Source organism: Vitis vinifera, chromosome 18 (genome assembly GCF_030704535.1).
Source record: "Vitis vinifera cultivar Pinot Noir 40024 chromosome 18, ASM3070453v1".
Taxonomy (NCBI): domain Eukaryota; kingdom Viridiplantae; phylum Streptophyta; class Magnoliopsida; order Vitales; family Vitaceae; genus Vitis; species Vitis vinifera.
Window position 1 is genome coordinate 26,206,608 of NC_081822.1, and position 23,473 is coordinate 26,230,080.

A 23,473-nucleotide genomic window follows, 5' to 3' on the forward strand; every position below is an offset into this window, starting at 1 on the left:
TCATTTGGTAAACAAGTATATTTCCACCTGGGATCTTTTCTTCCACTTGCATTAAAGTCAACTTGATTTTTACTCTCATTATCTATCCTTTCAAACAAATTCTCTATCCTACAATAAAATAATTATAATTAAATGATGAAAATAAAAAAATGAAACATAAAAAAATAAATATGAGATATTATATTAGCAAAAAAAATACACATGAGAGGTTTTTTTATTTAATTATTCTTATTTAGCAAAATTTTCATACCAAGTTACAATATTTATTTTTTTAAAAATGCAAATGAGTCTCATGAGACAAAAATGAATAAAATTGAAGAAAAGTGAATAAAAGAAGAGAAAAATACCAAGTGCCCAAAAATTTTCCTCTATTTTTCCCCTTTTCGTTTTCTCTTCTTCTTCACACTATTTGCTAAGCTATAGTTTATTTTTGTTTATTTATTTATTTATTTGTGTTTTACAGGTCCAAAATGAGCATATATTGGGTTCTGGAAAAAAAAATGCCAAAACAACGTTGTTTTTAGCCTCCTTTAAAAAAAAATCATGCCAAGTGCACATGAGAGTTTTTTTTATTTAATTATTTTTATTTAGCAAAATTTTCATACCAAGTTACAATATTTATTTTTTTTTAAATGCAAATGAGAGTCATGAGACAAGAATGAATAGAATTGAAGAAAAAAATAGAAAAATACAAGTACTTGAAAATTTTCCTTTATTTTTCCTTTTTTCATCTTCTTCTCTTCTTCACATTGTTCAGGAGGCTAGGGTATATATATATATATATATATTTGTGTTTTACAAGTCCAAAATGAGCATATATTGGGTTCTGGAAGAAGAACATGCCAAAACGGCATTGTTTTTGGCCTACTTTAAAAATAAAAAATAAAATAAAATAAAATAATCATGCTCCAAAACGTTGTTGTTTTGGCATGTTCTTTTAAAAGAACATACCAAATGACGTCGTTTTGATCTCAAGATATTAAAACAAAAAAAACAAAACTCTCAATGGAGGATGGAGGCATACCTATTGGGAGTGTTGTGCTTGGCCGAAAATGAGCCCCTAATCAGTGCCTCCATGAAGGGCGACGCTTGCAATTAGGGAAGGTGTTGCAGGGTGGCATCGTGTTGCCTGACACGTTAGGTGCACCTTTCACAACTATGGGTGGAACTATTGTTGTTGAAATTATTATTGCATCTTCTTTTCACATTGTTGTTTCGTTTGTTTCGAAGGCAAAAGTTTTTCATGTGTTTGCTTTACCTAAGATACAAGAGCAACATTTGTCTCTCTCCTAGTAGTAGGTCCAAATGCTGTAGTGGGAGTTACACCAAACCCAAGATCACGTACATGATCATGTCTCTCCAACCTATTACTTGTGTGTATATTTCATCTACTGATACTAGAGCAGATGATGTAGTTGTTGATGGAGTAAATGATGAAGACCCTTCTATTTGTGTTCATGTTTGAGCTATCATAAGCTCCTCAAATTAAGCCTACAAAGAAGATTAAACATGGATTACTCTTAGAAATAATATAGACATAAAATGTATCAAAACTTTTCATTTCTCTAAGAATTATTGGAAAACAAAAATTAAGTACTCACCATATTTTCACTAGGGGGCATCATCAATTGGTGTCCCGTCCTTATGTGTATGCTTGAGTTTGAACACCTCTAATTGATTAGGTTGAGTGTTATCCTCTCTTAATTGTCCCTATTATGTAAAAAAAAAAACTAGTTATATTTAAATTATTATATTACAATAAACTTATCATAAATAACACATTATTAACAAAGAATTTATCAACCTATTCATAATGTAGTTATGCAAAGCTCTTTGAGCTTGAAGTATGGTTGATAATTTGTTTAGCTCTATTCTTCTTTTTCCTCCTACAAATGACCTATGTTTAAGAATAATACTCATGTCAAATAAATAAAAAGTCAACAAATAATACTAAACGATAAATGCAAGCATACGAATTGTAGAACCTTACCTATGCCTCTTCTAAGCTCCAAAATTGAACAAGCCACCTCCAATCAACATCAAACACATGTTGTGGCTTATGTTTCAACTTCTCCTTATCTGTAGGCTAAGGATTATAATATTTTGCTTTCATTTTGTTTTTATAGCTTTTATAGTTATCTAAAGCTAAGCTCAATACATAATCTTTTTGCTCCTTAGCTACATCATATTTTTCCTTAAAATAACTCAAAAGTTAGTCAGAAAATGGGATAACAATGATATTTATTTGATATTAGTGTCAATTACAACATACCAAAACAAGTGCCCATACATTTTCTCATTTGCATCAATTGACACATGTTTCTAGTGAATAACTCAGAGAGGTACATTGTGTTGATTATGTACAAGGGTCCTCAAATAGCTCTTTAGATGTTTTCTCTTTATCTCATGAACTTCTTGCCCACATTCATTAAATTCAACTCGTAAGTTCTCCCTTGGCCTCAATGCTAACAAAGCAATGCTATGTGTAGGACCATGTGTCCTTTTCAACCTGAGGACAACCCTGTTAAAAAATAGCAATATAATATTAATTAATTAATTAATTGAATAATTATATGAATGCCGTAAATGTCCAATCCAAATGTAGCCACTATACCATAATAGGTAGATTGAGAACTGTTAGGCTCACTAACAAGCAAGTCTAAAGGACAGACAAGATCATGGGCAGCAGTTACTTGTCCACGACCAAAAATATTAGGTACAATGACATGCTTCTCCCTACAATGAAGAAAAATTAATGATGTTGTGAGTGTAATCAAGAACATAATGGCCTTGGATTAAAAAAACAATTTGAACAATAATTTGAAAAGAAGTTTGTAAATTTTGTGATAGATTAGAAAAATATATAATCAATAAAATTTAAATAATAAGAATACAAAAGTAGTAGAGCTAAAAGGCAAGGTATACAAAAGTAGCCTTGTAGGGAGATGTCCAATAAGTAACAATACTACTAGTTTTTGGAAACACATAAAAAAACATGCAATAACAAGTTAAAAACATGTTACTGAAATCAAATTTAACATAGTTCCAACACAACTTTATTGCAGGATCAATGGCTCTAATCCCTAATCTAATTAGCTTATTTTTGCAAATCATTCTAAATAATAAATGATTTTTGTTGTTATCGAACTACTAGTTTCTAGAAATATATGAAAAATGCCAACAAGTTTATGATAGTAGCCAAGTATATTATGTTAGTTTCATAATAAATTAATAATAATATATATTAAGCATGCTCTTTGTCAAATTAATTCTACCTATTATGGTTGTGCCCATATGACCTGTAAAGATTTTGTCCTTGGAACTAAATTGTATGTGGCATGTGTCAATGTTGTGTCCTACAAGTTAAGCCTTGGACTTCTATCCCATGCTTCCTATCTTAAGAAAATTGCACAATGGTCAAACCATTGTAATTCCACTTCTATTTTGCTCTAAGAATCCTACAACTCATTTTCTTTTTTTTCTTTTTTCTTTTTTTCATTTTTATTAGTGAAAGGGAAAGGGATAAAAGTTTTATAAACATCATAAATAATTAGAGATTTAAGGTTTAATTTTTTTTTTTTTTTTTTTTTGTGAAACTAAACATAGAAAAGCTTCAAAAAAAATTTGGATCCATGCTAGTCTTGGTAAAAATAAAATAAAATAAAATAAAATTGCAAGGCTTTAAATTCTTCAAGTTTTACTTTAGATGTTTGCAAGCCTTGATTTAAGTATTACATTGTTTTCTTTCTCATTTTACTCTCATGTGGTTGAAGCTAAATTTGAAGATTTGTCAATGCAGTTTTATTTTCATCTTCAAGGTTTACTTCTTCACGGGACATTTGATGAGTGTTGTTCCTAATATGAGCCACTTAGAAGTGTAAAACACTGATTCTGACACCTCCAATAGAGACCAAAATTCAACTAAAAGATTTAGAGTACGTTGTTGACTTTGCTGAATTTTTATGGTAAACTGAAAGATATGTCTTATCATTTTTTACAGTAAACTGAAAGATGTCTATGTTATTTGTGGTAGGTTGTATTTGATAATTCGTTCTATATAAAAGTAAGTTATTCTTAAAGCAATTTTCTTCACTATTCATGATCACCTATAACCATTTGATTCCTCATCTACCTTTCATGATTCTTCCAATTGCATTCTTGTGACACTAAGATTATGTTTGGTTCCTAGAAAATACTAAGGAAAGAAAAAAAAATGTAAAGAAAAATGATTTTTTCATGTTTGGTTGTCTTATAAAAAATATCAAAGAAAATTAAATATAATTACAACTAATTAAAAACTTATGAATTTTTAAATTATTTAATTTTTATATTGATGAGTTAAAATAAATAAAATGAGTTTGAAGTAACAAAAAAAATAATTTATTGACTTTTAATCTATTTTTTATTTTCCTTTACTTTTTTCTTTCCTTCTACTTTTCTTTTGTATTTTCTTTCCCTTTCATTTTCCCTCAAATTTTCCAGGAACCAAACATAGCCTAAGTATATACAAAATTGATAACTAGTCCAGGATAGTTTGAGTGTCAATAAATTAAGTTAGAAAGCTATATTAAACTGAAGCATCATTTATGCTTAATTACAACATTTTATAATTGGAATTGATGTTATCATAGCTAATTAAAGAGGTATAATGTGTTTCCTTATGAGCTTCAATCATAGGTTTACTAACAAGTCATTTATATAATCCTAAATCATATGTCTCAATATGAATACAAAATTAAATGTATCAAAAATAGTGGCAAGGAAAGATAAAAATAAATTCATTTGAGAAAACTTATGGCTAAAATAATTATTGGCAAGAAAGATAAAACTTAATTAAGACAACTCATACTTTAGCAAAGAAGAAGAGAGGCTTTAGCTTCCTCGTACCTTATTGCCAATTCAGGGGCTGCTTCTACTCACAAGCATTCATGGCTTTGTTAGATCTTTAAGACACTTCAATGCACTGCAATTGGTTGGCTTCAGTTTATAAATCTCTAAAGAAGACATAAAAAGAAGGGAGTGAAGATAATATATCAAAGATTGATTTGCAGAAAGCTTCAAAGCATCATTATTTTAAGCAAATTCAAATTGAATACTTTGATTCCATTTACTACAGGAAGATCTCAAAGAACCAATGGGTTTAATATCTTAACATCAAAAGGAGGCACTCTTGAAGTCTTCTAAAATATGGAGCAAATAAGAAATCACATGAAACAAAAAAGGAACAATCCAAAAACACTCCACAATCAAGAAACGAATCAACTTCAATTTATTATCAATAGAAGTACAAAAGCTCCTCTTGCTTTGTCATTTGACAAGAAAAAAAAAACAACCAAAATTCCTAAAATTCATATTACAAAAGAGAAAGGAAAATGAAAATTCCTTGTTTGGTTATAGTAGGAAAATAAAAGAGAAAGCACAGTTAATTGGTTACAAATATTCAAATAGTGAAATATGGAGATTATGAATTTCAACTTGTTTTATTTATTTTTAGATAAACAAACAGAGAAAATAAGTTTTCAGATTTCCAACGAAGGTCAAAAGATACACAAAGAATGGGACCCTAACATTTTATCTTGACTATCACTTTGTTTTGCTAAGCTTTGAATAAAAAGTAAACAAAAATCACTTTGTTTGATCAATTTAAAAAATAAGATGCCTATGTCATGCAAAGAAATCAAACTAAAGTCCTCAGGAAAATCACATAGAGAAAGAAATCATGTTTTTCAAAGAAAAATCATTTTCTTATGTAATGAGAATTCATGAAGAAATTATGTTTTTTTAGTGAGAAATTAAAGAGAAATTAGGGTAGGAAATCAAATCAAATAGAAATCTTACCTAGATGTGAGAAATATGCTTTGCTAGGTCTTGGTGAATAGACTATCATGAACGAGATGCATATAAACACTTAGGTGTTATGACATCTATTGAAGCAAGAAACCTTAACACACCCATATTTACCACAAAAATTAAATTGCTTTTAAAACATATATATGAGTGCAATAGGAAAAACTACCACAACCATAGAAGAATGACAAAGTAAACCTACATCTGCATCAAGTGCACACCTATATCAAAATGTTACTAGTAGACCTAGTTATTATTGTGGTCGTGACAATACACCTTTGCAAGAAAATTTTCCCTGCTTAATTTGGTTCATCAAACCCTATAGATGAGAACATAATGTAACCATGACTATATATTAATTTTAATTGTAATTTTTTAAGCCCCTACCACAATTTTGATAAGTGATAGCACTATCTTATTAGTTTATGGACATCAGTTCATGGTGACTCTGCATGTAGTAGATAGTAAGCCACAAACTCAAGCTATGCTCATTGTAATTTCATAGGACACTGAAGTTTAGTTGATTTTTTTCAGTGAAATGTTGAATTAACTTCAAAATTGGATTTTGAGGAAACTGGTATTTTCCTATTAGTCCTAGTGGTCCCCACTTTAGCTCATGAAGGTATGTTTGTTTTGAAGGATTTGGGTTTCTGGTTCATAAGTATGCATAAGAGCATTTTGATAAAAGCGCAAGGTTGCACTAGATCTTATGAATTGTCTTTTTAGTACATGCTAATTAATTAATTGAAGCCCACTGTGGATAATTAATTAATTAAAACTCAGGTGAGCTAGATTAGGTTGACCCAAGGCCAATTTGGGCTCAAGTCACTTAAGCCCATAGGAAGCCTTATAAATACCCCTATTCATAGGACTAAATGTTCCTTAGATTACATCCTTTCAAATCTTTGAGGTTCTTCTCAAGTTGTATCATATAGTGGTGGCAGATATATGAGATTACTTTAATTAAAAAGGCTTGGGTATATATCCTAAAACATAAGAATGACGTCTTTGGGAAGTTCAAGCAATGGAAAGCTATGATTGAGAAATAGATATGAAAACAAATCAAGTGCTTGGGGACTGATAATAGTAAGGAATTCTGTTGGAAAAAGTTCAATAAGTTTTGCAAGATTGAAGGTATTGTGAGACACCACATAGTTAGGCATACTCCACAACAAAATAGCATTGTAGAACAAATGAATAGAATTTTTATAGAGGGAGCACAGTGCATGCTTTCTAATATAAGGTTGTTAAAGGAATTTTAGGTTGAAGCAATAAATTCAGTTTCTTATCTTGTGAATAAATCTCCTTCAATTCCTATCAATTATAAGATTCTTGAAAAGGTATAGTTTGGTTACCCCTCTAATTATGCTCCTTTAATTAGAATTTTTTGTTTCTTGTTTATGCTCATGTGAATGAAGATAAGTTGGAACCAAGGGCAATAAAGTATGCATATTTTTAGGATATGCAAAAGACGTGAGAGGGTATAGGTCGTCGTGCCCAAATTAAAGTTTGCGAAATTTCTTATTAGTAAGGATGTGGCTTTTCAATGAGGCTATAATGTTGAGTCATAAGAAAGAGAAATTTGATGCAAAAAAACATAGAAAGAATGATTTCAATAAAGCCAAAAGAGAAAGAGGTAAAATATCTTGATGCTAAAAAAAATGCACTACAAGAGCATTAATATTGTTTTGGCTAAAGATAGAATAAGGAGACAAATTAAACCACCTCAGAGGTGTGCTTATGGAAATTTGATTGCATCAACTTGAGGGATTCATTATTTCGGGAAAGGAATACCATTTTTATTTGTTGAATAAATCTCTTTATGGTTTGAAGTAATCTACTAGTTAGTGGTATAAAAAGTTTGAGACTTTATGATTGGTAATGGCTATCACAGAAGTGAGCATGACAATTGTGTATATCACAAGGAATTATTTGATAGCTCTTTCATTTATTTATTATTATATATTGATGCCATGTTAATTGCCTGCAAGAATATGTCTAAAATCAACAAGTTGAAAACTTAACTTTGGAGAGAGTTTGAAATGAAAGGCCTTAGAGTTGCGAAGAAAATATTGAGTATGAAAAATCATAGATACTGAGAAGCAAGTGAATTGTACTTATCACAAAAAAAAAAAAAAAAATACATTGAGAAAGTATTGGAACATTTTGGAATGCAAGGGTCAAAACCAATGAGTACTTTATTAATAGCTCACTTCAAACTTTCAAGTGCTCTATCACAGTCAAGGAATAGGGGCAACACATGTCACATGTTCCTTATGCTAGTGCAACTGGGAGCATTATGTATGCTATAGTTTGCACTAGGCTTGACATTTCATATGTAGTTAGTGTGGTGATCAATAGATACAATGATTGTCCTAGAAAGATCCATTGGTAAGTAGTGAAATGGATACTTCGATACTTGGGAAGAACATCACATGTTAGCTTAGCATATGATAAAAATAGTGACGTCTTTTGGGTCAATTGTTAGCTATGTTGATTCCAACTATATTGGAGATTTGGATAGACGTAGGACTCTAATAGGATATGTATTCAATTTATGTGGTAGTGTTATTAGTTAGAAAGCAACCTAGCAATCAATAAATGTTTTGTCAACAACTAAAACAGAATACATAGTAGTCGCATAAACAATGAAAGAAGCTATTTGACTTAAGGAGTTGGTTGACAATATGGACTTACAAGAGGAGTTGATTAGTGTATATTGTGATAACCAAAGTATCGTAAATTTGATTAAAAAATTAGATGTTCCATGAGAGGACCAAACATATTGATGTCAGAATGCATTTTATTAGGAATATGATTGCACATGGTGCTATTGCAATGAAAAAAATTCTTATAGTGGACAATCTCGTAGATATGATGACTAAGCTCATTCCTACAATTAAGTTCAGGCATTGCTTGGGCTTAATTAGTGTTGGTAGTATCTGAAGGCCCCTTAGGGGTGTGAGAGTAAAGTAACATGGAAGACTTTCGAGTTTGTTTGAATCTTGAGAATTTGAGCCAGGGTAGAGATGGTTAGAAAGTGTCTCGAATTCTATTTTTGAGCAAATTGGAAAGTTATTGATAGTTTCCTAATAGAAAATATTCATAAGAGAATTTCCTATTATCATAAAGGAAATATCCTATTGTGAGATCTTTATTTTAGGAATAAGTATCTTTAACAATTATGCAATTAGTTTCCTATATGGAATCTTCCTACGTAATTAAGAAAAAAAATATAGGAAGAGATTTTGACCAAAGAGTGAGAGTATCTTTTAGGGTGTATTTGGGACTTTGGGATTTGAGAGCTCTAGGGTTGTTATCTCTTTCAACAATAGTGGAAGTTCTTTTTTGTATTCGCTTGTGGACATAGGCTTTAGGTCAAACCACATAAATTATTGTATGTTTTGTGTACTTTCTATTTTCGTTTTATTTTTTTTTTCTCCCTATTATTATCCTTTGTTATTGTTTATCACAACAAATAAGTGAGTTGAATCGGTGTCATATTAGCTAAACTGTAGAGAATTTCTTAAGAAGTTAGATAAGTTTTAACTATTATTAGAATTAATAACTTTGATTTGAATAGTTAATTAATTTTGATTTGAACAATTAATTTTGTTAATAAAAATATAGGCATATGATTTAGTATTATTAGAAATTATTTTATTGAGAAATGAGAAATTTAATTTAGGAATTAAAAAAACAATAGTTTTAGAAATTAAAATATGTTTGAGATGATGTATAGGAATTAATATGGGGAAATTGTGAGCAATAATAATAATAAATAATAATATAAAGGAAAAAAAAAGAGGAAAAAAGTTGAAAGCCGGGTGAATATGTGTAGTAAAATTAAGAATGAAAAAAAAAAGTTGGAGAGGAAGAGGTAGGGGCCAAAGGTCAAAACCACTTAAGGAAATGAGGGAAAATAGAGAAAATGAGAAAGGGAGAGATAGAGAGAGAAAGAGAGAGAGGCAGAGAGGTGAGAAAAAAGAAAAATAAAAGAAAAGAAAGGGAGAGTTCTATAGTGTGGGTCTGTAGAAAGCGGTTTGATAGAACAAACATGGTTTGTTTCATGTGAAATTTTAGGAGGATATTCTATTTTATATAAGAAACATTGTTACAGAGTGCGATTTCAAAGTTAATAGTTGGATTTTTAACTTTATTTTATTTTGTAAGGTGGTTTATTCATAATATTTTTATTTAATATATTTTGGAAAAAAAATTATAGATATTATTGTAGTGAAGTAGATATGCTTATATCTATGATGCCAACATGTGATTTGGTATGAGCATAGTTTAAATTTTATTTCCTTGGTGATTTAATAATTTTTTTATTGATGTTAGTGAAATAATGATAAAGGAAAATGATATGATCATTGGTTGATAATTTAATTAATAAAAATTGAAGAAAAATTATGTGTGTGTATGTAATGATGATAGATTATGTGAAATGAAAAAAAAAAACAATGAAAAAGAAAAGCTCATCAAAAAGAGTGGATTAAGAAGAAAGTGGGTTCTTTAGTATGAAAAATACAAAAATCTATTTCAATGTGACCCTAAATGAGGAGTGTATTTAGGTACAAACGTGTATCATTCAGTGAAAACTTGAGACCAATTGTGCATTATATGATTTGGTGTATCCATCTCCAGTTGCATTTTCTATTAATTATCAATATATGTATATATAATATATTCAAATTAAAAGAAGATATTCAATGTATATTTTAATGTATTTTAACATTTGATTATTATGTGTTAACTCTCTTAGGTGTTAGACACCCTACTGAACAATGTCAAAATGTTCATCCCTTTAAAAAAAATTTGATGCAAATATTGTTCTTGGTGACCTATAAGTAGATTAAGGAGGGAGGGTCATGAGCTACTTAAAAATATTGGTGTTAAACTTTTGGACATGTGTTCATTTGGTGAATTTGGGTATATGTAATTTAATTATACTTTGATTGGTTGTAGACAAATTGTAGGAACATTTAATTAGATGCACTTTTATTGCAACCGTGACTATACACCATGGCAGGATTTTTTATCCACTTAATTTTTTGCTCTATCAAACTTTCTAGATGGGGTTATACTTTGTCCATGGCTATTTTGTGACTATATCTTATATTTCTTGTTGTGACTTACTCAAAGAAAATTTGGATAGGTTGATATCATAAAAGAGTGCATAGGAATATAAAATATTTCAACGAGAGTTGTTATTAGAATATTGCATTGTATGTATTGCCTTAAATCTATCTAATTCTACAATTATTTATAGCAAATCCTTTTGTTAAAAAGTTAATATCAAAAGCATCTAATAAGAAACTTTCCAAGTAAGAAATCAACAAGGTTTTCTTTTCTTTTTTTTCCTTTTCCCAGTTTTCCTTATCTCTAAACATTTCTTACTTGTTTTCCTTATCCCTAAACACTTCTTACATCATAGTGATTTATTGGCATTAGTAGGGGAAATGATGAATCCACTTTAGCATTAAAGTATAATTGAGAATGAGTACAACAAAATCCACAACAATCTATAAAACTCTAGAAAGAAAGTTGGCATGTACATGATTATGAGAATGAGCATTAGGACATTTTTTTCTACTTGGTTAAATTCTAATACACAAGAAATATAGATATGGTGCATTCATGATTCTTTTCCAAAATAACAACTGAAGCGGACTAATAAAATAATCATTATAAAAACAAATTAGATATATATATATATATAGATGGACTTTGCATGTATAATTTCATGCCACCAACCAATACACTTTGTAGTCAAAATATATCAACTCAAGTTTTTAACATTCGAAAGGCATACTTTCTCATAATAAGTTTCAAAAATTCATGCTAATATGAATTTGAGTTTCATTTTTAACTCATTTGTAATGGGTGAAGAAAATATACCTACCCTCTCAAAACTTTCTCAAATGCATATTTGAAGCAGAAATGCTCTTCTCCTCCTACATAAACACTAATTCTTGCTTTGAATTCTCTTTACCTGCAATACAAGAACAAAAATTAAAAAAACAAAAGCAAAAATAGTAGAACACATGTATGACCAACGAAATGTTGGATCTTTAACCAAACAGCTAAGCTTTTTCCCTTAGATAGCCTCAGACTTTTGCTTGCCTTGAAAAGAATGAACATGGTAAAGAAATTCAAGCCCCATATAAATTAGAAAGAGAAAGGAAGGCGAAATAATACCAATAAAAGATGAGAGCATTAGTGATAGAAGTGTGAATGAGATCAGTCTTGGATTTCTCTGAATCTTTTATGGTGTGGCTCCTCCACTGGGTACTGGTCTATTGGGTTCCTTTTATTGTGAGCACCAACATTATGATCAACGTACTGTATCATTTGGCGGATGGTTGTGCTCAGTGGCTTCTTGGTTGTCGCAATCATTGGTATCTTGTACAGCTGATCTATGGCCACCCAAATCCCCATGAGAAGAGCTGCTGCCTTGTACTATTGTGAGATGATTGTGTCCATAATCTTGGGCATATAGAAGCTGGAACCCACACCGCTCCACTTTCACTGATTTCGTATCGAAGTCATTTTTAAATGAAGCGTTCAAGGTCCTATATTTATTTGAGTGATATATGTTGGGAATCATTGACTTGGCAATTTTTATCAACCACAATTGATTTGATTCATCTCCATCACGGCAGCTTTGACAATGGCGTCGAGACTGGATATCACGCACCACCAAAGACGGATTGTTGTTGAAATTCAATTTACATATGAAATTCCTGCTTTCATCGATATCCCTCCATTCAATATCAAGTGGAACATGAAGAGAGCACAAAGCAAAGCCCAAGAAGTCATCATTTTCGTACCAATTCTGAGGAAGTGTTAGAGTTATTTTGGATCCCTTTTTCTGATGGCTTATCCACTCTGGAATTCCATTACTTTCAGGAATAAAAGTATCGAGTACTTTACCTCGAGGTACAAACTTCTGCACAAAAAGTACAGTATAAATATTGTGTCCCCGTAAAAGGAAAAGGTTAAATGCCATATATGAAAAATCATACCTGAATTCCGGATTTAAAAAAAGGAGACCAGAGTAGACTCGATGAAATTTTCAGGGATGTGCATTGATGGGCAACTAGAGTTCTTAAATTCGATGGAGGCTCTGGAATATGTTGAAGCAGCTTGCAGTGACTCAAGTTAAGAACGATTAGCTTGTGAAGTTGACTGATCCCATCAGGTATGCTACTGAACTGGTTCCCCATGAGAACTAAACATTGCAGTGACGTTAGGTGGCAAATACCACTAGGGATTTCCCTTAGACCGCAGTTGATTAGTCGTAATATTCTCAAGGAGCACAAACCCGACAAAGATGGGAATTGACAATTCATTGAATCAAAATCCTTAACATAAAGAATTTCTAGAGATTGCAATCTCCCCAAGTTCTCTGGCAATTTTTTGAGTTCTGGACAGGATTTGATAGTGAGAGTTTTAAGAGATGTCAGATTACAAATACTTTCCGGAAGATTCACAAGGTTTTTGCAATATGCCAGATTCAGATCTTGAAGCCCTCTCAGACGTTGAATTGATGATGGTATCTCTTTTATGGCACTTCCACCTAAATCAAGCTTTTTTAAGATTTCCATATCTTCCAGGATTTCTGGAAAGCTCTCCAATTGTGAACAGCCTTCGCAACAGAGAGTTGTAAGTGATTTGAACTCGCAAATACTACTTGGCAGACTCTTGAGGTATTTGCAACCCCGCAAACATAAACCATCAAGCTCCAAGGGATTCTCTATAATGGGTAGTTCCTTCATGTCACTGTCCTCAAAACAACCACGCTGTCGACATATCCCATTTTGTTGGCATAGGTTGCATCTTCTAACCTCCGCATCCCGTGTCTGTGTCCTTAGTGGAAGGTCTTTGGAGTATATAAGGTGGACTGCACACTTCCCCTCTTTAAAGGCTTTCTTAAAAGTATTGTAAGAGCCCCCAAATGTAGGTGAAAGGTGGTGCCCATCATCAGCGAGATACCACTCCTTAAGAGCTTCCTTGGAATACAAAATCACCCACGTTTGACGTGATACACTATCATTACCTTGGCCATAGCAAAGACAATGAGATTCAAATTTGTGAAAATCCGTCGATCGATCATTATCACCATAGAAACGCAAAGCACATTTCAGACAACAAGAGGGTAAATATACATCCTCCGAAAATAATTCAGCTGCAGATTCATCCTGAGATTTATGGTCTGATTCATTTTCGGATATGTCCTCAGATTCATCATCAAGTGGAACATAAACACAGCATATAGCAAATCCCAAAAACTCATTATCTTGGTGCCAATTCTGCGGAAGCTCTATTGTTCTTCTCTCCATCATCCACTCTGGAACTCCACTATGTCCAGGAAGAACAATACAAATTCCATTGCCATGGTAGGCAGAATCATTGCAATTCTGACTACACTGGTTCAAATCCTGCACAAAAGCACCATGTAAATCTAGTGTCTGCATAAAAAAAGTCAAGTGACATGAAAATCATATACCTGAATTTCCGAATTGAAGCAATTGACCAGAGAATGAAATGGCAAAAATGAGGCTGTTGATAAAGATTGATTTGGACCATGCGCATCTAAAAGCCTTAGACTTGATGGAAGCTCTGGAATGTGTTCAAGGTTCTGGCAGTGACTTAAGTTAAGGACTTGCAGCCTAGAAAGTCGATTGATTGTGGCAGGTATGCTTCTAAAATCATTCGATTTCAGATTTAGTTCTATCAGTGATGATAAACGACAAATGTCACTGGGAATTCCTCCTTCCATTATATTGCAGTAACTTAGGTCCAATACTTCCAATGATGATAGGCAACAAACATCAGTAGGGATTTTGTTGAGTTTTGAACACCCTCTGAAACTGAGAATTTTGAGAGCTTTTAGATGTCCAAACGATGATGATGATGGTAGCTCTTCTATAGCCGTACCACTTAAATCGAGCTCTCTTAGCTTTCTCATATTGCCCTTGATTTCTGGAAATCTCTTTAGCTTTGAACAGTCTCCGCAAGACAAAGTTTGAAGGTGTTTCCATTTATAAATGCCTCTTGGAAGACACTCCAGCTTTACACAGCCTGTCCAATTCAAGGGAGGAAAAAAACAAATTAGTTTTAATAACTCTTATACTGATGCATGAACCTTTTTAAGTACCATTGAATAACCTTTTAGAGTTAGAATCTCCAAGTTTGGCACACTTGAGAAGTCCGGGATTTCAGTGAGATGCACTGAATGACTGAGATTGATAACGTTCAACTTGTTATGAAGCTGGAAAAAAAAAAAAAAAAAAAAACCTATTGATAATTTTACATAAACATTAAAAATTAATATAAAAAAAAGTGTAACTAAATGATAATAACAATACCTTGTTCCCTCTCCAAAGTTGCTTTATATTGCTGCCCCTTAATATGAGTTCAACAAGGTCCTTTGCATGAAAATTTGTTGGCAAAGATTCTAAAGAGTATCCATCCCAATGGAAATAAGTTAACTCATAAGAAGGAAACTCAAAGTCCCTTGGAAGGTGGTCTTCAGAAAATAGCTTTCCATCAAGATGCCTACTAAATCTTGATATGCAACCATATTCATCATCTTTATGGATTTTGAGCAATCTAAGTCTATCCATCTGTTTGAAAGATTCTTTAGTAAACTGTGTTGGAAATTTACAAATATCTAGGAATAGTCCTTTGATCGATCGTGTCCCCTGAAAAATATAAATCAAGAATAAGAGAAACACAAGATGCATAAAACTTAACTAAATTATATAGATGGTTAATTTCTAAAACAATAACAATAATATTGAAGTTTGCATATGCACGATAACCTAAGTTCTTGCATTTGGCACTTACCATGTTTCTTGTCAGCACATCATACGCATCAGAATCCCATATTCTACTCCTTCTTCCAAGATCATCAGGACATTCTTGACGAATAATTTCTTTGCCCATTTGTTGTATTAAATCATGCATATCCATCATGTTTTTTGAAATGGTTATGAGACATTTGTCATTTAGAGTTGCTATCCCATACTCAGCATGAGGGCCTAATATTCTTGAAACAAAATCTTTGCTCTTCCCCTTGAAAAAACAAGCAACATCCAAAAATATCTCCTTATCCATATCATCAAGTCCATCAAAACTTATTCTTAGTACCTTGTTAATTTCCATGTGGGGTATCCTTTTTAGCTTATATAATGCACTTTCCCATTCGCTTATTTTCTTTCCAAAAAGAGAGGCACCTAAAAGTTTAAGTGCTAATGGAAGTCCATCAGCATACTCTATCATATTGTATGAGAGGTTTTCATAAGCTTCCTTGGGAAGATTTTCTTGGAAGGCCCACAAACTAAAGAGCTCAATTGCTTCTTTCTTATCAAATTTCTGAACCTCATATGGTGTATCCACTCCATATCGAGCAAGCACTTGTTTGTCTCTAGATGTAATGATGATTGTACTTTTTGCATTAAACCAATCCTTCTTTTCAGCCAAATGTTTTAATTGCTTCAAATCATCTACATCATCCAAAATAACAAGGACTCTTTTAGAGTTGAGGCACCTCTTTATCATAGTAACTCCTTCATCGATATTGCTTATTTTAAAACCCTTTTCTTTTAGGATGTCATGAAGAAGTTCATTTTGTAATTGAAGTGTATCACCTTGGGATTTCTCTCTAATATTTCTAAGAAAGCTACTGCTATCATATTGATATGAGATCTTATTATAAATAGCCTCGGCGATAGTAGTCTTACCAATTCCACCAGGTCCACATATCCCAATCACACTAACCTTATTCAACTCAGTATTCATCATCAATTTCAATTTTTCTAAATGAACACTAATTCCAACTATATTCTCGCTCACATTTAAAGGTTGACGTTTTAAACTTCCAACAATTGTATTAATAATTTCATTGACAACTTCAGTCTCAAACCTGCCAATTATAAAGCATAATGATGAGTTAGAATGAGTTTGCAAAATATAATAAATGTAGAATAAATCGAGTCATATATGGTGTTGTCCAATACTTAAGCTTCCAATTTTGCAAGTATCAAACTACTAATTAATGTACTAAGTTGTCAACTTCAATCTGCTGACACTGATTGGGGCATTGTTTAGGAAATTAGGACTCTTCTCGTGACTTTTTTCACCTTTTATTTCACAAACAAGTTGCTTATCAACTTATCAATATTGTTGAAAAGGACTATAAATATTCCTAGTTTGCTAATTAATTTTGCATTTCCATAGGAGACTGAGTACTGAAAACTTTAATGCTGAATTGTAAGACTGAAGAGACTTTTAAGAAAATGATATTTACTTTACAAATTTGATCTACAATAATATTATTTAATTATTCCATGGCACCTCACTAACTCATGGATGGAGATCTTAAAATAAATAGTTATATATATCATTTAAATTTAAAGAAAACTATGAATTGAGACCATAATATATTTTAAATAAAAAGACTTATTTTGTAGATTATTCAAAGTATTCTCTAAAAAATCAAGCTTTAAATTATGATAAATATTACAACTCAAGATTCCAAATCCATAAAATACTCTTCTACCAAAATTGATTAATTTTAAGATTTCAAGAATGATTAAAACCATTTTGCTCAAATTACAAAATCATTCTTTTTCTTTAAATTAAAATTTTCTTTCTATAAATCAAATTTAGATTACAAATTCACATTTAAGTGTTCATTTTCAAACCTAAAATTTTTAAAATATTTTCTTTTAAAAGTTGATTATTTTTAAAATCTTTAAATAAGAAAAGATTAATTTTCAACTTCAACATTGTAATCTTGTATTAAAGAATAAAACTAAAGATGTCTATTTTTTCTCATAAATTCCTATTAATAGGCATATTTCCTAGATATACCGGAATAGGTGAGAAATTGTACCAAAAAAAGCCTTGAATATTTAAAACATGCTTCAAATTCATCCAATGAGAAGCCACTTTAACACCAAAAGCCAAAAGCCAAAAGATATTTAAAATGGTGTTTTTGGCTGTTGAATTTCAAAGAGATGAACCCAAGGAATCAGCAAAATTTAGAAAGAGAAAATAAAGCTAAAACCATAGAAATGTATTGCTAATAACTTTAGGCCCAGATTTAGAACGAGAAAAATAATTATATATTTTTTATTTTTTTACACGAAAAATTAAAGAAGGAAAAAATCATATACAGTAGGATAGGATTTCTGATTAGAGGAGAAGAGAAGCATACTTACTGGTCATCCACGTGCCATCCAGATAGACTTGCTGCTTCGGTTAAGGCAGTCCTCCACTTTTGTATCATCTCCTTCTTTTTCTCATCAGCATCTCTTTCATGGTGGGCAAGCGCATCTCCAAAAATTCCCGACTGTTTCCGGATATCTGATGGATCTACATGATAGAAAATTGGTAGAACCATTGATCCCTCTTGCCTCGCGCATTCAGTGATTTTTACAAGTTCATTTAAACACCATCTAGAGTAAGCATAATTTTTGGAGAAAATAATCATAAAAATCCTTGATTCTTTTATGGCTCTTGAGAGATCAGATGCAATAATTCCTCCTTTCTCTAGTTCTTCATTATCTCTGAAAGTTTGAATTCCATATCTAACCAAAGTGGTATATAGATAATCAGTGAAATTTTTGCGGGTGTCTACACCTCGAAAACTCAAAAACACATCATAATTAGGAGAAATAGAAGTAGAAGAAGAGGCTCCATGGGTGCTGGAAGAAGCCATTTTTGGGTTGCTTGTACCAAAATTCCAAGGAAGTTTGGAATCGAAGAAAATAAGAGAGAGGATCCTTAGATGCTCAACCACTGTTGGCTCCAGGCTTCTTCACCATGAACAGAACTCCAAGCTGGGAGGGGTGCAGCAGAAAACCTTCATCTGCAGACCAAAAAAAACATATATAAAGCCTCTTTGGCAAATTTTCTTTGTTATCCTGTGTACAAAATTTGGTGGCCTAAGGCGGCATGTTATAAGAGGAATTCACACACATATTTTACCTTTTGGAAGATAAACATCAAGGATCCAGCCAAACAGTTGTGGTCAGGTGCTGATAGGTGTCGAGAAGAGAGTGGCGAAAGATGGTATGGAGGATTGGCAGGGGGTTGAAGAAGAGGCAGTGGAATTGTGAGGTAAGGAATTCTAATATCTAGGGTTTAGCATGAGTCTTCTTCATTCTCAATTATACCCCAAGATGGTGCTTAAAAATCAACAAAGTTGAAGTCCTTGTTGTCATTTTGCATTTCAATAAAGTTGAAATCAATTATTGCTCTCACTTACTTCTTTAGCATTCTTATTAATTCAGTCTTGGTGGGATCCCATCTTACTTGTTTTCAATACAACAAAAACAAGAAGAACGAAAACCAATGCTAAAAATATATTAAATTAATTGATGAGGTAAGACATGGCCTCAAAGAGGTTTATTTTTTTAATCATTGTGGTTCTTTATGGCTGTCACATGTTTCCTTTTATTCTCTCTCTCTCTCTCTCTCTCTCTCTCTCTCTTCGATCGATGCAATATTTTTTCTTTTTTATCCTCAAGCTCAGTGGAAGGCAATAGTTGGCACGCTTCGCTCTTCTACTTCCAAAATCACTTTTCCTCTTAGCATTTTACACTGAAGTTCAATCATCAAGAACTAGAACAAAATTTATGTTTGATAATAAAGATGGTTGGAAATTATACTATTGTTAGGACATTAACTTTTATTGTTGTTTGTTGGAAATTTTATTCCTATCCATCTTAGCTTAAAATTTAATTATAAATTTTTAATTATATTTAATTTTCTCTTTTATTTTCTACAATAAAGCCAAACATCACAAGAACTTTTTTTTTTCTTGATATTTATTTTATTTCCATTTAACCAAACATAACCTAAAACTTTTCAAGTTCACATGATAAGTAATTAAATATTTGTATAATGACTTATTATAGAAACACTTTTAGGTAGGTAATAGTTTCATAGACAACGATTAGTTATACTTCTCAAAACTTAGTAGCCAATTTTGTCTCAAAGTTCTGTACGACTATTTACTTAGTAGCTAATCTCGATTCTGGTTTGTTTTAGAATTTTCCTAGTTAGCTTGCTACTTGTCCTACTCACATTGTTATATACTTTTGATAAGAATGTGCCTAAAGTTCGATGTTCCATGAAGCCTGAGGAACTCCCGAGGAAATCTTGTTAGCTTCTGTATTGATTAAATTGTTTGAAATTTGTGATTTATACCAGAATCGAGACATCTTCAGAACATGTTTGCTCCTATGAATAAATTCAAGCAATGCATGGTTGACTCATTGGCACTCTTTTGTTGCTGCAGATTACATGCTCCACTCTAAGCCAGTTGCTTGATTCTGTTCTTGAACAGGAGGGTTTCCAGATTGGTTCAGTATGTGGAAAGAAAAAAAGGAAAGCAATAAAGCTTTATAAATCTGACCTACACAATGATGTTATTCGCAAAGATGAAAATGCACTCTCTTTTCTTAGCTCTATCCTTGATACTTGTTCCCTTATTATTATTTGTTTTTTCTTTTTAATTTTCCGATGTAGCAATTGACAAAGGCCACATGCAGCAGCAACTGCTTCCTCTGCCCCCAGGAGACCCTATTTTACAACAACAATCACACCAACCAACTACGACCGTGGTTACCCTTATCTGGTCAGCTTTTTGCCTTCTCTTTTCCATCTCAGGGTTTATTTTTCTGTTTAAATCATATCAAAGATGATATATATTCACTGAGACATGGCCTAATTAATATTTGAGTTGGGTGGGGCAGAATATCCCCAGAGAATTTTGGAGATCAAACAATATCATAACTAAGGCAGCATAATGTCACGGACTTAGTCGTTCACTAAGCTCGTGCGGCACTTAGACAAGCCAAGACGCTTGATCTTGCTAAGTCAGCCTTGCTCCCAATACTTAGCTCGCTCGGCTAAGACACTCGCGACTCAAAAGCTTAAGAAGCTTGGTAGGCAACTCCTTAAAGCATGGAAGCTCTTATTAACTCAAGAAGCTTTTACAAGTGCTTGGATGCTCACTTGCTTGGTGCCTTGGCCAAATGAGGCCCTCACCTATTTATAGGCACCAATGGAACTCTCTAGAACCTTGGAGGGTTCTTTACAATTCATGAATATTCTAGAATGTCCTACACTATTCTAGAAAATTCAAGAGACTTCTAGAATGTCCTACACTATTCTAGAATATTCAAGAGACTTCTAGATTTCTCTAGAAAGCTTTGGACCCTTCTCATGCCTTCTACCATAGTGTAGAGTTGTGTGGACTTCTCTAGGCATTTCTAGAACCTTCCACACTCTTCCCACTAGTGGCTAAGTGTGGATGTCTCCAAGGGTCTCTAGAAGCTTCTCTCCTCCTATATAAGCCCATGGGGAGGGTCATTTGAAGCATCTTGTGACACTCTCCCCCACCAATGCCGTCGACGTCCTCGTCGTTGCCTCATTCTGAAACCTCTCGATGTGTTTCCAGAATTTTCTCAAGGCATCCGCATGTTCCCAGCTTGCCTGCCTCTTAGGTAGTCCTTTCCATTAGACTAGATATTCTATCATAGGAAGGACCCCTTGTCTCCTGGTGACCCGTTCAGCCAGGATATTCTTCACCTCCTTCTCCCGTGAGGCTTCAAATGGATGCAGACCCGTGCGCTTCCAATGCTTAGAGTGCTGCTTCCTCTTACCCATTGAGTTCACCTTTCCCTTGGTGACCTCTTCCATGTGTGTGCAGGCTACCTCAGCTCGCTCCCATTTTTCCTCCTTTACTTGCACCCCTGCTAGTGAGGAGGTCTCAGGCGTACTAGGCTTCGGGTTGAATTGGAGGGCACCTAGTAGCTGCATTGAGCCCATATGTGCTTCGTCCTCCTGCTCCCTCTCCTCGATCATGGCACTGAGCGCCTTCCTCTTTGGACAATCCCGTGCCCAATGTGGACCGTCACACAGGAAGCATTTGATTTTAGGCGTAAACTCTTTCCTTTCCGCCTTATCCCTTCCTTCTCGGACGTTAAACGTCTTGCCTGATCCCTTTTTAGGAGCATTGTGGTCCTTTGGAACCTCGTCTCCCCCACCCATGGCGTGGCTATCCTCCAAAGACTCAATCTTGGAGGAGTCTCCCCTCTTATAATCCGCTAAGGATTCTGCTATTGCCATAGCAGTGGATAAGTCTTGAACACCTCGACGCCTTAATTCCTACTCGCCCCACCCTTGCAGGTTATCCATGAAGTTGAATAGCAACTCCTCCTGAGTCATGTTAGGAATCTCAAGCATGAGCGAAGAGAATTCCTTGACATAGTCGTGTATTGAGCCTGTGTGCTTAAGACGCCGCATGTTTTTCCTAGCCAGGTAAGCCACGTCCTCCGGGTAGAACTGCCTCTTGATCTCCCTCCTGAAGTCTTCCCATGTCTCTATGGTGCAAATGCCTTTCTCCATATCGGCAAACCTTCGACGCCACCATAGAGTAGCTGTGTTAGTAAGGTAAAGGGTCGCAGTTCTTACCTTAGTCGCCTCATCCGTCAATGCGATAGCTTCGAAGTATCGCTCCATATGCCATAAGAAGTTATCCAACTCCTTGGCATCCCGCTTGCCACTGAACATGTGTGGCTTGGGCACCTCCACCCTTGGTGCCTCATGAGTGGCCATGACTCGTGCTGATACAGCGGTCTTATAGATGGCCAACTCTTGTCGAATCGCTTGGTCTCGGGCCTCCACTCGTGCAGTCAATGCCTCCATCCTTGACTCCACACTAGCGAACATGCTCATGACCTTGTCTTGGAAGGACATGAACTCCTCGTGTGACACCGGTTGAACTTGCGAGACCAGCACCCCCTCGCGAAGGTCTTGGATCTGCTCCCTTAGATCCTCTAAGCCCTTCTCCATGCCTTGCTCGATCAAGTCCACCCCTTCCCGGGTGTCTGCCATGGCTAGCTCCACCTTGGCTAACCTTGCCTCCATGTTGGCAACAACATCACGAGAGGTATCCTTCTTACCTCTGCCCCTGCCCCGTGCAGTAGGCTCGGCCTCTCTCCCACGGGTTTGTTCGCTAGTCTCCTCCACGTTAGAGCCCGACATGCTTCCCTTATGCCCGCTTCGTAGCCACGCTCTGATACCACTTGTCACGGACTTAGTCGTTCACTAAGCTCGTGCGGCACTTAGACAAGCCAAGACGCTTGATCTTGCTAAGTCAGCCTTGCTCCCAATACTTAGCTCGCTCGGCTAAGACACTCGTGACTCAAAAGCTTAAGAAGCTTGGTAGGCAACTCCTTAAAGAATGGAAGCTCTTATTAACTCAAGAAGCTTTTACAAGTGCTTGGATGCTCACTTGCTTGGTGCCTTGGCCAAATGAGGCCCTCACCTATTTATAGGCACCAATGGAACTCTCTAGAACCTTGGAGGGTTCCTTACAATTCATGAATATTCTAGAATGTCCTACACTATTCTAGAATATTCAAGAGACTTCTAGATTTCTCTAGAAAGCTTTGGACCCTTCTCATGCCTTCTACCATAGTGTAGAGTTGTGTGGACTTCTCTAGGCATTTCTAGAACCTTCCACACTCTTCCCACTAGTGGCTAAGTGTGGATGTCTCCAAGGGTCTCTAGAAGCTTCTCTCCTCCTATATAAGCCCAT

At 34.0% G+C, this 23,473-nt stretch overlaps 1 protein-coding gene across 1 annotated transcript; it reads right to left on the reverse strand.

Moving 5' to 3' along the window:
- Positions 1-2,224: 2,224 nt before the first annotated feature.
- Positions 2,225-18,945, reverse strand: LOC100268040 (disease resistance protein RPV1). The gene is made up of 12 exons (XM_010666903.3): positions 18,850-18,945; positions 18,081-18,730; positions 15,703-16,780; positions 15,222-15,557; positions 15,022-15,124; positions 14,360-14,934; positions 12,876-14,291; positions 12,049-12,799; positions 11,753-11,842; positions 4,888-4,994; positions 2,615-2,736; positions 2,225-2,521 (listed from the first exon to the last, which is right to left on the reverse strand). The coding sequence occupies exons 2-8, from the start codon at positions 18,578-18,580 to the stop codon at positions 12,185-12,187; spliced, it is 4,623 nt and encodes a 1,540-aa protein (XP_010665205.2). The 5' UTR covers positions 18,581-18,730; positions 18,850-18,945; the 3' UTR covers positions 2,225-2,521; positions 2,615-2,736; positions 4,888-4,994; positions 11,753-11,842; positions 12,049-12,184.
- Between the last annotated feature and the right edge of the window lie 4,528 nt (positions 18,946-23,473).